The sequence below is a fragment of the Salarias fasciatus genome, chromosome 3, assembly GCF_902148845.1.
Source record: "Salarias fasciatus chromosome 3, fSalaFa1.1, whole genome shotgun sequence".
Taxonomy (NCBI): domain Eukaryota; kingdom Metazoa; phylum Chordata; class Actinopteri; order Blenniiformes; family Blenniidae; genus Salarias; species Salarias fasciatus.
Genome location: NC_043747.1, coordinates 25,787,907 through 25,801,894, shown reverse-complemented (window position 1 = coordinate 25,801,894; position 13,988 = coordinate 25,787,907). Strand labels below are relative to the sequence as shown.

The window sequence follows — 13,988 nt, the reverse complement described above, 5'->3', positions numbered from 1 at the left end:
AAACATGAGGCCTGTATTCCACAACTGGCCCTCAAGAGGGGCCAATCAGGCCCAACCAAAGAAAACGTTTCTTTCTGCTCCTCTTGATCTTTCAGCAGAATATAATTCACGGTCGGTCTTGCAGTAGTCTTGCTCATTGACAACGTGGGCACCGATGGCGCTCTCAACATACCTGCAGGTGGCGCTGCTGATGGATGACTGGACGTAGAACTCATCAGGTCGTGTCAGAAGCTTTTACAGGTATGAACGGCGTTTCCTTAAAAGAAAGTCATGAATCAAACAAATTAGACATCAGACAAGAATTTATTACAAAATCCTCTTTATTGGTTGATAGAGTCCTCCCTCCGCCCCCTCCCGACCATATTTCCTCTGTTTTCTTCTTATAAAAAGCTGAATATTTACATCCTCTTCGTATTTACAATCTGCTTCTCCACATTTTTTTTTACATGATTACATGTTTTGGAGCCCCACAGCTGCAACAAGATCCACATTCCCGCCTGGAAAATACCACTTGTTGCCGTGGAAACGTTGCGCGGGACTCTCGCTTATATGCTGGAGGTGTTGCCTGGCAACCGCAGCTCTTTACATCATCATCGTGTTCGTTCTTGAAACATTTTTCATGTGGGGCGATTTGATAGCAAAAAAAAAATAAAATAGAAAAACCGGAAGGAATTCAAGATCAAAGAAAGGCCAAAAAACAGATTTCAAACCAAAAAATAAAAGTTTTAATGCTGCAGTTTAGTGCAATTTTAAAAGCAGCGTTGAGGAAGTTTTAGAGTCGAGTAAGAAGAAACATTATTTAATTCTCGCAAATGAAAATTGAGTTTCTCATGATTGAATTTTAAAAGAAGGGGGCTCTTTGAAGCTGAAGTTGGTGTCACCATGATAATGATGTCACAAGGTAATGATGTCACCATGGCACTGATGTCACAACTGTGATGTCATTGCAATGATGAGGTCACAAAAATTTGTCTTTTTCTTCCAAATTGACAGATTTTTATATTTTTTGGGGTGAAACTTTTTTTTTTAATTAAAAATTAGAAGAAAATTTAAAATTTTCATTTGTAAAAAATAAAATACTTGCTGATTAGAACATTTTGTAACATTCCCTTAAAAACAAAATTGGGTTTTTTTTAGATGTTACTTTATAAGAAAACAAAATTTTAAGTAGTTTTTTTCAACAAGTCATCAGACAGATTAAAGAAACGTATCTTCTTGGTTGGAGGTGGGAGAAATCGTCATCTTGAACTAAACTGCAGCTTTAAACGTTTGTTTTTGGTGAAGCTGCTGATGTGAGGCTTTGCTTCCTCGCGGGATGAAACCAGAACATTCCCCGCTCCCGTGTTTCAATCGGCTACAGAACGCCACGACCTCAGAGAGACGAGAGTGGGAAAAAAAAAGAGGCGTCACGCATTTGCGTATGTGTCGCCGCTCATGTGGCTCCGGCCGGGGAGATTTGGTAGATTCTGATTGGTTGGTTTGACTCGTTAGTTCAGCAGCAGTAGGAGTGAATGCCCTTGTTTACATTCACACGTTGTCATAGTAACCGTTTACAACTATCTTTTTTTGTTTTTGGTGTCCATTAAAGCATGAAACATTCATCTGTCGTCACCGTCTGAACCGGATATTTCACTTCCTGTTTGGTCACTGAGGACCAATCAGGACGCAGCGTAACATTCACACCTGACAGCGAAGGAAAAACGGAAATGATCCAGTCTTGACTTTGGTCCCAAAAAAAAGTCACTTTCCAAAAGCTTTGTTGTAAAAAATAAATAAACCAGACAGTCCGATATCGGCGTCCTTCGTCTGGGTGCAATGGCGTCAGTCCTCGTCCTTCCTCCTCCTCCTCCTCCTCCTCCTCCTCACTCGGTCTCCTTCTTCTTGTCCTCGAGGTCGAAGTCCAGCACGAGCAGTTTGGTCTCCTCGGTCCCGTTCCGGCTGCCAGCGGCGCACACCAGCCGGGTGTCGGACGCTCGGATTCTCCACACCACGCCGCCTGTTCACAAACCAAAAGCAACGTCTGGCTCCGTTCACATCAGGCGAAAAACACAGAACTGAGGGAATCTCTTGGTAGCTAGACGCTAGGTAGTGCTCGGGATAAGTCCACAGACATTGCTACTTGCGTCTAATGTTAAACTCACCGACACATCAGGTTGAATGAAAGACTTCCACCAATCGAATTTAGAAACATTTTCACCAAAATGTCTTTAAAGCTGGTCTAAATTCACTACAATCTAAACTGAAACTGCTTCAAAGGGACCCAGATACCATCTTCTGACGGGTCTGATCAAACATTCCTTCATGTATTTTAAAGTAAAACTGATTTTGAACTTGAATTTAACCAAATCTGACATTTAATCAGTTTAAACATAAGACTTTCAAACTTAGTCTCGGAAAATTTAAAATCAGTCGAAGAAAAAGTAAAACCAGAACAAAACGGGTCTGAAAGAATCTAAAAATCATCTGTAACCAAATAAAAATGATCTAAAACCAGATTCAACTGGTCTAAAAAAAAGGTAAAACTGGTCTAAACCAGATAAATCTTTCCTAAAAGAAGATAGAAGTGGTGCAATAACAGAGTAAAGTCAAACAAAACCACATGAAACCAGTCTGAAAACATTAGAAAAACTATCTAAAACCTAAAACGTAGAAAGAACTAGGAATACAGATAGAACTGCCCTAAAAGAAGATAAAACCGCTAAAACCAGATTAAACTAGTGTAAACCCCAATGAATCCATGTCTGAATGAGCAAGTTTTAAACAAGTACAATATAGAACCAGGGAGAAAAAAAACTACGGATAATCAACCCATAAAGTCGTCTGGCACTTTTCTAAAATTAAGGGTTTATTACCAATTAGTCTCCAATCAGCTAAAATCTGTCTGAATTGAAGTCAGTTTGTCCTTAACTCATCTGAAACCAGTCCAGGAGCTAACTAGGTAGAACTAGCCTAATGGTTACTCATGCTGTGACTCTATTCTCAATATAGTCTAACACCAGTCATGTAAATAAGATTTACAAAGCGCCTCAGTGGCCTGAGCTAAGCCCCTCCCCCTCCCTCCTGACCTGATCCCCGGCTCTGCAGCGCCACCACGTCCCGCAGCCAGGCTCCGGTCCGCAGGTCCCACAGTTTGACCGTCCCGTCGTCCGAGCTGGACAGAACCAGGCCGCGGCAGAACTGCAGGCAGGTCACGGCCGACTGGTGCTTGTTGGGCCCTGCGGGAGGCGGACACGTGGTCAGGGTCCTCGAAACGCCTGGCGCCGGGCCGGCCGTGCTCGCCGTCCCACGCCAGGGACTCACCTTGCAGCGTGTGCAGACACTGTCCCGTCCGGACGTCCCACACCCGGACCGTGGAGTCGGCGTTCCCGGACACCAGGACGTTGTCGCGCAGCTCCATGCCGCTGGTCAGCGACTGGTGGCCCGTCAGCGTGTGGATGCAGCCACCTGGGACAGGACACGGCCGGAGGCGTCAGATCAGCACCGTCACGCTGCACTATGTTCAGAACTAGCCCGAAACCAGTCCGCAGTTCCTCTTCCGGTCCCGAATCAGTCCAGCATAAATATAAAAGCAGCGCACCAACAGGTTCCGAAGTTTAAAATATTCAGTTTGTTTTTCGACTCTGATCTAACAGATTTACATTTTTGGCTGGGTTGAGATTTGCTGTTGAGTTTGTAATTTGCTTTGGACCTGGCGTTAGACTAGTTCTTTAACCCGGGTTTATGCTGGTCTCGAAATCATTCTTTAACCCGGGTTTAGATGGTTTCCTCATCGTTTTCTACTTTGTTCTTTGACCTGGTTGAAGACTACTTCCAGACCAGTCTGTGCCTGGTATTTGGACAACTTCTGGACCCATTTAGAACTGTTCTTTGGAAAACTTCTCAAGTCATTTGGACCTAGTCTTGGCCTACTTCCAGAAAAGTTTGTACCTGATCTTTGGACTATTTCTGGACCCATTTGGACATGGCCTACAGACGGATTTCAGACCCCATTAGACATGATCTTTGAAGTACTTCAGGATTGGTTTGTACCTGGTCTTTGGACTATTCCCTGAAAGGCTTGTACCTGGTCTTAGGACTACTTCTGGACCTGTTTGGACCTGGTCTTCATTTTAGTATCTGCAAGTGTTAACCTTCTGGAAGTCTGTTGTCTCTACCTGTCTCAGCGTCCCAGACTCTGATGGAAGTGTCCAACGAGCCGCTGACCACAAACACGCCGTCAAACTGCAAAGAGACGAGGAAATGATGAGATACTACAACCAAAACAAGGTGTGTGTGTGTATGTGTGTGTGTGTGTGTGTGTGTGTGTTCACCTGCAGCGAGTACACTCTGTTGGTGTGTCCCTGCAGCGTGTGCAGACACACCTCCGTCTCGGGGTCCCACACCTTCACCATGTAGTCGTACCCGCCCGACACCACGCGGCGCCCGTCGAACTGGACGCAGCGCACCGCCGCCACGTGGCCCGTCAGCACGTGCTCGCAGCGGCCCGTCGACACGTCCCACACCCGCAGCGTGGTGTCCCGGGACCCCGACACCACCCTGAGGACGGGACGCCACAGCACTGCCTCACTCTCTCACCTGATTGGTCAACTCTGCCTCATCCTGTGTGTGTGTCTGGATTTAATGAATCAACGGTGTGCTGGTTGCCATAGAGACCGCTACATGTTGAGTATTAAAGTGTGTGTGTGTGTGTGAGTGTTTTTTACCGGTTGCCGTGGAGATGCATGCAGCGCACGGTGGACGTGTGTCCGTACAGCGTGTGCACGCACTCGCCGCTCTCGGCGTCCCACACTCGCAGCGTCCTGTCGGTGGAGCCGCTGATCACCGTGGCGACCGTCATCTGACTGCACCACACGCCGCCGGTGTGGCCGTTCAGCGTGCGCAGACACTGTGACAAACGCAAAGATTCCGTCGTCAGACTGTCCGCCTCGCGCTGCTGAGCAACAGATTTTTAATTTTTTGTCGTGTTTCTGAGTGAAAGTTGAGACGAAAGAAAAAGGAAAGCCGAAATGGATTTGTGTGTAAAAGTACTATCTACACACACACACTGACATGACAGCAGGTTCACCTTGAAGGTGTTTGTTGCCATGGTAACAGGGGGGAACTTCGCCGTGGCGACGGTTGCTGGAAGACGCCGCGTTCCGCCCACCGCTAATAAAGTTCATTTAAATGCGGCTGCCTGCGGCGTCTCAAGGAGACGACGGGAAGCGCACGCCTGGCCGCCGTCGCCGCGGACGACGTGTGTGTGTGTGTGTGTGTGTGTGTGTGTGTGTGTGTGTGTGCGTGTGTGTGTGTGTGTATATATACTCCAGGATGCTCCCTGCTAACAAAACGCATGTTTCAATCCTTGCGGAGAGTGTTACAAGAAACACATGCACGCTTTGTACACGTGCTCAACCACACACACCCACACACACACACACACACAAGCAGGTTTAGACACACAATCCAGCAGGTGTGTCTGATTCAGGAATGTTCCACCGAAACTGGACTGACATACCAACCAGATCCTGTGTGTGTGTGTGTGTGTGTGTGTGTGTGTGTGTGTGTGTGTGTGTGTGTGTGTGTGTGTGTGTGTGTGTGTGTGTGTAAGACAGAAAGAGTGATTCACTGCCTCATTCAGTTCAGAGTTTTGAATGAAGCTCACTTGTTCAAGAAAAGACTGAAATGTGTCCGAGAGTCAGTGTTGTGTGCGGTTCTACAGAAAGCCGTCTGCGCTGTGTTGACACACAAACACCAGATCAGGCGGGTCGACCTCCAGCCGGGGAGATCGTCACGGTTACCTTGCCGGTGATGGCGGACCAGACCTTGAGCGTGTTGTCGTCGGAGCCGCTAACGATCAGGTCGCCGCTGAACTGCAGGCAGGTGATGACGTGGTCGTCGTGGCCCTTCAGGACCTGCGGGCAGAGCGCGGCGGGCGGTCAGACGTGTTCACGTGTGGAACGTGCGCCTGCTTGGGTCGGGTTCCGGCCAAGAGAGAGAGAGAGAGAGAGAGAGAGAGTACCATGGGCTCCCGGGCGTCGCCCTTCCTCCAGTTGGTCTCGATGCGGTGCTGTCGGATGTACACCGACTTCCACGGGCTGAGCGCACACTTAGTGCGAGCAGACGACGCACACTCGGACACGCCTGAGAGGAGAGGACGAGGGATGAGACAAGACTGACATTCAACATGTGAAATTAATAGAAATGTCCAGCGATGATTCTGGATGCTGTGGTTGCCATGGCGATAGAAGACCGGCGTTCCATGAGGAGAGACGTGTTCTTGAAACCATTCTAGAAGAACAGCGTGTTAAACTGAAACCGTCGGGATGCTAATGGTGCTGGTGATAATTAGCCCTGATTATGGGGGTGATGAGCTGAGCCAGTTAGCGCTAGCGTCATTAGCACGACCGCGGCGCGATGCTAGGCCGCCTCATTGGTATGACTGCTGAGTGCTGGCAGCGTGTCTCCACTGACTGGCAGCATGCCCAGACACACATACACACACACACACACACACACACACGCACACGCACACACACTTAGAGCCACTGCATTGCGCTGACTGAAGAAGGGCTGTCGGTGTGTGTGTGTGTGTGTGTGTGTGTGTGTGTGTGTGTGTGTGTGTGTGTGTTTAGCTGTGTTTGCATGTTCCTCCATTCTTTCAAAATAAAGGCGTGAACACTGCGCCATTTCAGGTGTCACTGGGCCTCGTTTACATGACAGTTTCAAGTGGAAACACTGGCACTAACATTTTAAAAATGATGTCTGTTTCCCTGGAAATGGGGAAATAAATAAGTTGTGCTTTGGGAGGTGTGTTCGAAAAGTGTTCTCAGCTGTGTTTTCAGCGACTCCGTTGTTGTGTAAACAGACGCTCAAAACTCTACTATAAACTGAAGATCTCATCATGTAGCAGAGACATGAAGGACAGGACAACAACAGAACGGCCACTCAGAGCCAGTAGAACTATTCTTTTGGCACATGGTTGAGTTGTCGGGGTCTTTGCTTCAGTGAGTGTTGGGCTCGTACCTTCCTCTCGGCACTTCTCCCTCCACAGCAGGTTGTCCTCGGCCAGGATCCTCCAGTAGCGGCAGGTCTGGGCGGCCTGCAGCAGGTCTCTGGGCGCCAGGAAGGTCAGCACGTACAGGGCCAGCTGCCAACAGCAGCACAACACCAACCTTTACACCACCGCTCCCTTCGCTCCAACCGTCGGAGATCTTCTGTTGAGCTTTGGTTAGCGTCACTGCTAATATTTAGCATCAAGTAGCAATGGTATCCTTGCAGTCTGTTATCAGGGAAGTGATCATACTGAACATACAGCTAAATCCAGCCGGATTTTCACTGTTTGCTAGCATTATGAAAATGAACAAGTCTCAACGCAAATCATTAGGTTTTTTTCTCTTTAACATTATATTTAACTAGAATATGAAATTAGTGGAAGTTATATAATCTGTTTCCAAACAACCCAACAGCTATATTTAGGTTTGTTTTGCCCATATATATATATATATATATATATATATATATATATATATATATATATATATATATATATGTAACCATGTTTAATTACTTCGAAAAACCATTCCAAAAAAAATCTTAAAATATTTCCTAATTACATGCATTTTTCCTATTCCCATGTATTTCTGTATTTCTCTAACACTGCGACAAAAAGGTAAAGAGCAGTGCTAGATAGTGTTTTATTTCATTGCCTCCATTACCTATGGAAAGCACGCAAAGAAATTACAAAACTGCAAAGATTAAGCTGGAGTAGAAACCTGTGAGTTAGCTAAATGACGTTAGCTCCAAAGGCTACATGGTCTCTCGGCAGGAAATTGTAAAAGCTGATGAGGACAAACAGGTTCTCTGTACACTCCTGAAACATCTGACCTATATAAGCTTCGGTGATAGCTCCAGGGCTAACCCCTCCTAGCTTAGGAAGACAAACGGAAGAACAGCAGTAGCCTAAATGGTACAAATCTGTGCTAGCATGTGTTAGCCAGGCACAGGAGCCTCTTCATATCTCTAGAAAAGCTGTGAACACTTAGAGCGTGCAGCTTTGTTTAAACTGACTGAATCCAGCTGAAATAAGACTGCGGCCCCTTGATATTCTCTTCCCTCTCAGCAGTTTTCTGCTCTCGGTATCTCTCGAGCAGCTGTGAACCCTGCGGTGTGGGATGTGGTTGGTACCTCTTTGGGCAGCAGGGATATGAAGTCTCTCTGGAACTGCGGTTCGATCACCTGCATCACATGCTTCACCTGGCTGGTCTCACACCTGTCGATCAGCTCGTCCAGAGCCAGGAGGCGTTCGGGGCCGCTCCACGCCTGAGGGGGGGGAAGACACACACTCTTTCACACACCTGATCCGACACGACCCAACACGTTTCACCTGCACTGCACCACACTTTGAAAATAACGCAAAGAATGAGGCAAATCTAAAAGGTAAAACCCTGCTAATCAAACACGAATCACGCTGAAGCCCCGTTTATATGATGAGGAAAAAACTTTGGATCTTTGTTCCTGTGTTCTTCTTCATCACTGTGATTTCTTTCCCTTTGGTTCAGTCCAATTCGAATCGCGTGCTTTGTTTCCCTGACATCGTATGCACTTCATAGCTTGAAGCAGAAAGCCATATTTGTGTGTGTTTGTACTTGTACGTTGTCTGTGTGTTTTTATTTTTCCCCCCCTTCAGTTACATAAGAGCCGCTCGGAGGCATCTCTCGATCCGCGACTCTGTTTGTGTGCAGCGAGCGGAAGAAACCAGCGCACTTTTACCAAAACGCAGAAAAGCACTGCAGGACAGCCTGCTGCGTCTCTGAACACATGAATGAACACCGCTCTGAAAGTCAACAACCTGTTGGCTTCATCAAAGCTTCCTGACTAGAAACACACCGATACTGGTGGAGAATCTGTTTATTTTGCAGGGAAGAAATGATGTGTAAACGGAGCATCGGGATCAGTGAAAACTTGGTGTTTTTTCTTTTTCTGGATAATTCTCTGAAGGTTTTCAGTGAAACTTTACCACAAACGTGAGGTTGAATGAGTGTGAATGAGCCGACCTGGAAGGTGTGGAGCCAGTCCTGCAGGCCGGACGGAGGCGGGCCGGAGGTGACGCGCCGCCGCTGAGCCGAATGCCCATTGGCTAGCCGCAGGTCGCCGAACGTGGTGGGCGTGGCCTGAACCAGGCTGGACGGACTGCGGAGAAACAGAAGGTGAAGCCTTTGAAGCAGCAGCAGTGACGTACGCACACCAAACGGAATCAAACCGTTGGCTTAGTTTACCACCATCACTGATGTTCACTTCCAGGTAGACACACGTCTAATAATGTTCTTTAAGTCCCTGTGCGCTACACTAGGTGGGCATGTTGAGCCACTTTAGCATCAGCAGTTCAGACGTTAACGAATATTAGTACTTTTTATCATTATTTTACCCTCATCTCTAAAATACTCAGTACACCATCTGGTGGTGAAAGCCGTGTACTATACGGTGTGATGGTTCTTATTTAACGGTAATTTGCAGATTTTAGTGAGTTTTACCAACGGCGCAACAAAAATCTTACAGGGAAACATCAAGATTGATGTTTTTGACTGATTCTTTTCATTATCTGAGGCTATATTGATTTTAATTGGACAAAAATATCCCGTAATACTTCTGAAAACGGAGGCTACTGTCGGTGTTTACCTGAGGTATCCGTTGCCTTTGCAGTGCTTCTTCCCTGAAGGGAACGGCCGGCCGTCTGGACCATGATCCAACTTCCTCTTCATCTGGAGGTGCAGAGAGACAGAGGGGAAGACACTGGTTAAAAGAGACAACACTCACTAAATTATGGTCCTGACTTCACTGACCAATCAAAATCCAGGTGCCGTGACTGTCAAGGCGGACTGTTTTGTACCAAATTAGAAGATGTTTGCTAAGTTAAGACTTGAAGTCACCTTTGAGAGACACTCCCTGAGACATACTCCTTACAGAGTAACTAGCATGAAGTCACCATGACTTTGCCATTGAATCAAATCTGATTCTTCACGTCTGAGTGTGAAGATTTGATAAAAATATCATCTATTAATCTTCTATAGTTTGATCCAGCTGAGGATCACTGAGGGTCATGGACCAGTCCACCACAGGACAAACACAAACACAGATCTTCACACTTTCCCACCCACACACACACAAACACATTTAGAGTCACAAATTAACCTCAAACCAACACAGACCACACAATAAGCCCCACAAGTTGACAGTTAAGAGAAACTACATCTGATAAGAACTGAGGTCAAACTGAAAGGGTTTACTCTGGAGTTCACGGAAACATTTAAAATCAAGGCTTTCCAGGTAACAGAGGTTCCAGAAAATGTCCGTCCTGATTGTGAAAGTTGAAATTACCACAAGTCAGGAGCTCTGAAGGTGACAGTGTCATCACCCATGCTGGACAGTCTGTGTGACGGAGGAATCAAGACAAGCTGTCCGAGAGGAATCTGTGGATTTCTGGGGCGCGGTGCGCCACCGGTGAGCCTGAACCGCAGAGCGCGGCTGCTGAGTAACAGAAAGGCCTGGACTCCGAGGCCTGAGTCAGCCTGCAGCCCCTCCGCCGGGTGTCTGTGTCGTCTCGTGGTGAATGGATGCAGGAATGCAGAAAATCAGAGGAATGTCGCTGGTGCAGCGCTGGTCCAAAATAGAGCAGCACGCGTTGCTAACCGGCTGCCACACACACACACACACACACACACACACACATAGTAAGGAGGAGGCAGCATGTGTGTGTGAGTGCGTTCCTCCAATTATAACCCAAGAACATACTTGTGCATCTCCGAGCCGATTTCATTCAGAACACACAGCCGCAACAAAACCGTGATAATCTGCTTCCTATTTTCTGACGGAGCCGACGGCCTCGAGTGCCACATGTGGCGTCTGTGTGGATCTGATTAAGCCAGAAAGGACAAACTTCACTTTGAGGGGTTGAAAAGCAGCAGAATGTGTTTACTGTAGGAGACAGAACATCTGGGTTCACATCTGCAGGTTAGATTCAAAGCTAGCTTCTCACACCGAACTCGATGCCGTTTTAGCCGGATTTACTGATTTACTGCTTTAATTCGTACTTAATAGATGTGTGGACGCTAATAATGATCATTTCTTAAGCTTTAATGCTGCAGCTCAGACCTGTAAACACAAACAAGTTGTGTTGATGTACTTGAGAATAATCTTAACCGCTCATTTTCAAGGACTTTACCGTCTTGGGATACTCTTCTCTAGGTGCTGCAAAGTCTTGCTCTTGTCTTAGGAAGCTCTGGTCTTAGTCTAGACTCTGTTTGGGCCCCGCAAACTCTTGGTCTTGCCATGGTCTTAGGATGTTGTGGTCTTGGTCTTGAGTTGGTCTAGGTTCTACAAAGTCTTGGTCTTGATTTGGGATACTCTGGTCTTGGTCTAGACTCATTCTCGGTCATGCAAAGTCTTGGTCTTGCCATGGTCTAAAGATGTTGTGGTCTTGGTCTTGACTCAGTTTCTTCTGTACAAGCTCAGTAGATGGACAATAAGAACCATGTTTTCCTCCAGAGAGTCATGACTCCCAGTCCATATTGTCCTGGTCCTGGTCTCAGTCCAGGTTCTCCTGGTATTGGTCCCAGTTCATATTTTCCTGGACTTGGTAGTTTTAGTGTGGACAGTCAACATAATAACAATCCAACTTGGTGTTCTGTCCATAAGAATGTCTGCATTCTCTCATCATTAGTTTATGGTGTGCTGTTCTCTGCAGCATGTGTGTGTTTTATTACAAAAACAACCAACAGCGCCAACGAGTGGACGACATGTAATTTGTATTAATTTCAGAACTGCAGCAATTTCTGTGGATATCATTTTCAAAATGAATAAATGCAAAACATCTGAAACAAAAAACACAATGTATTTTCAGACGTTTCAATGGGGCCCGAATCTTGTTTAAAAATATCAACTTTTTCAAGGTTTTCAGACAAATGGTTGATTTTAATGTTGACACTGTCATAATGCACCCATGCAGCAGTCATGTTTCAAAGGTTACTCTGGCCTCTGGCTCATCCATGAATCTGGCTGCATTAAAACGACTTTCACACCCTGGATGTTGTTTTATTGAACATCATGTGGAGCCATGGTCTGCTGCAGGTTTCCCTTCATGGCTGCAGGATGATGACAGTCGCTCGTGCGCTGGGTGGACGGACGACAGGGCGAGGGGGAAAAAAAAAACGCATTGAATGAGTTGCGTCCGTCTTCCTGCCGGTTCCGCAGTGGTCCACGCGCGCACGCAGAGAAACGCCTCGTCATCCCGGCGGTGCACGAGCCCGAGCGGGTTTCTGCGGGAAACCCAGCCCCAATTTTTTTTTAATTAATTAAATTTTTTTTTTTTACTCACTTTATAGAAGATGAGCTTCAAGGTGCCGTAGAAACCCATGGTGTCCTCCTCCTCTGCTCCGGCAGCCTCCCGGACAGCGACACGGAAAAGCACGTCCCGAATTCACCGACTAATCCACAGAAAATGTCGCGGTTTGAAAATCAGAGACGAGAAATAAGAAGGAATCCGGACGATCAGAGCGCGTGACGTCAGAGTTCCATCCGGCCGGTCGGTCTGTCCGGGCTTCAGTGCGGAGAGGAGCTCGTGCTGCTGCTGCTGCTGCTGCTGCTGCTTCACGAGCCTCCGTGGAGGACTGCCTGCCTCTCTCCCCCTCCCTCTGTGTGTGTGTGTGTGTACAGTGTGTGTGTCTCCCTCCCCCTCTCTCTCTCTCTCTCTCTCCAGGGGTGTAGCGCTCTATGCCTATCACCTGGAGGACAGTGACAGCTGTGGCATGATGGTGCAGTGGTTTGCTCGCCTCGCAGCGGAACGGGGCGTGGGTTCGATTCCGGATCTGGTCTTTCTGTTTTGGGGTTTGCAGGTTTCTGACGGTTTGTTTACACATATCAGTGATGTATGGAGTCACTGAAAACACAACTTTATGAAAACACAACGAGTGTGTCCCAGTGTAAACGGGGATATGTAACTATTTGGAAAGGCTCCGTCTCCAAGGCGTCCTCTCCAGTGGCTCTTCAGTCCCTCTGTAGCGGCTCCATGAAGCCTAAACAACATGATACGTGAATAAACATTTAACTTATTTTGAAATTATTATATGATTCGTGGCTTTCGGTTCAAAAAGGTGCAATAAAATTGGGAAAAATAGCTAAAACCACAAGAAATGGCAAAAAAAAAAAAAAAAAAAAAAGATAGAATAGCTTAAAAGTCTGAAATGTCTCCAATTTCTAACAAGTAAATTAATTATGGTAGGAAAAAAAGCATAAAAAATTGGTTAAAAACAGATAAAATGGCTAAAATTTCAAAACTCAACAAAAAAGCTCAAAAATGGTTAAAATCAGGTACAAAAATAGGTTAAATTTGATAAAAGGGTCTATTCTAAACGGTAGTTAATACATCATAAAGGCATCTTAAGATATAGTTTTTGTTTGTGCATTAAAACCATGAGCTGCATTCGCCTCATGTTAATGGTTACATGTTCTTTATGGCTCCAGAACAGCTTGACTTGACAGTAAGCCACTAAAATGGCTCTTTTGGCCATAAAGTTTGCGGAAGAAGAGTGAAGGCGAAGCGAGCGAGTCAACGACTTTACCATCCCTGAAAGAAGAAAGGCCAGACAGACCACAGGTAGCGGCGGAAGACAGCCGCCCGGCGGGGGTTCAGCGCGGGTCACACCGTTCTCACAGCTGACTGACCCGAGAGGTCAGCAGGCTGGACGTCCTGCAGGAGGAGGAGGAGGAGGAGGAGGAGGAGGAAGGGTCACGCCTCCGGCCTCAGCCCGGACACAAACATCTGTCTCGGCTGTCCTCGCGATGCGTTCGCTTGCATCGCACAAACCTGATCACAAACACAGAAGCATTTTTGGCATCGATCTTACAACGTTGCCATATAAACGTGAAACTTCTTTCAAACAAAAATGCGAAAACGATGCGTTTCTGGTTGGAGCGTTGCCATGGAAACGAGGTCGAGTTCACTTCCTCCTCGT

General features: G+C 46.7%; 1 protein-coding gene across 2 annotated transcripts; it reads right to left on the bottom strand.

The window, feature by feature from the left end:
* Positions 1 to 323: 323 nt before the first annotated feature.
* On the bottom strand, positions 324 to 12,595 carry LOC115381236 (F-box/WD repeat-containing protein 7-like). 2 transcript variants are annotated; one of them, XM_030082516.1, is made up of 13 exons: positions 12,353 to 12,595; positions 9,658 to 9,740; positions 9,036 to 9,171; positions 8,167 to 8,301; positions 7,006 to 7,129; positions 6,002 to 6,123; positions 5,781 to 5,894; positions 4,704 to 4,885; positions 4,311 to 4,536; positions 4,155 to 4,221; positions 3,301 to 3,444; positions 3,066 to 3,215; positions 324 to 1,996 (listed from the first exon to the last, which is right to left on the bottom strand). In XM_030082516.1, exons 1-13 carry the CDS (start codon positions 12,389 to 12,391, stop codon positions 1,863 to 1,865), a joined length of 1,656 nt encoding a protein of 551 aa, XP_029938376.1. In that variant the 5' UTR covers positions 12,392 to 12,595; the 3' UTR covers positions 324 to 1,862. The 2 variants fall into 2 exon arrangements, with proteins under 2 accessions (XP_029938376.1, XP_029938385.1); XM_030082525.1 differs by having other exon boundaries at positions 5,781 to 5,900; positions 6,008 to 6,123.
* Between the last annotated feature and the right edge of the window lie 1,393 nt (positions 12,596 to 13,988).

Excerpts from the sequence above, each read along its gene's own strand:
- LOC115381236 (XM_030082516.1), bottom strand. The coding sequence starts at position 12,391 with ATGGGTTTCTACGGCACCTTGAAGCTCATCTTCTATAAA. Across the intron at positions 9,741-12,352 it reads TGAAGCTCATCTTCTATAAA|ATGAAGAGGAAGTTGGATCA; the intron begins GTGAGTAAAAAA and ends CTGCACCTCCAG. Across the intron at positions 4,886-5,780 it reads GGTCCGCCATCACCGGCAAG|TGTCTGCGCACGCTGAACGG; the intron begins GTAACCGTGACG and ends CGTTTGTCACAG.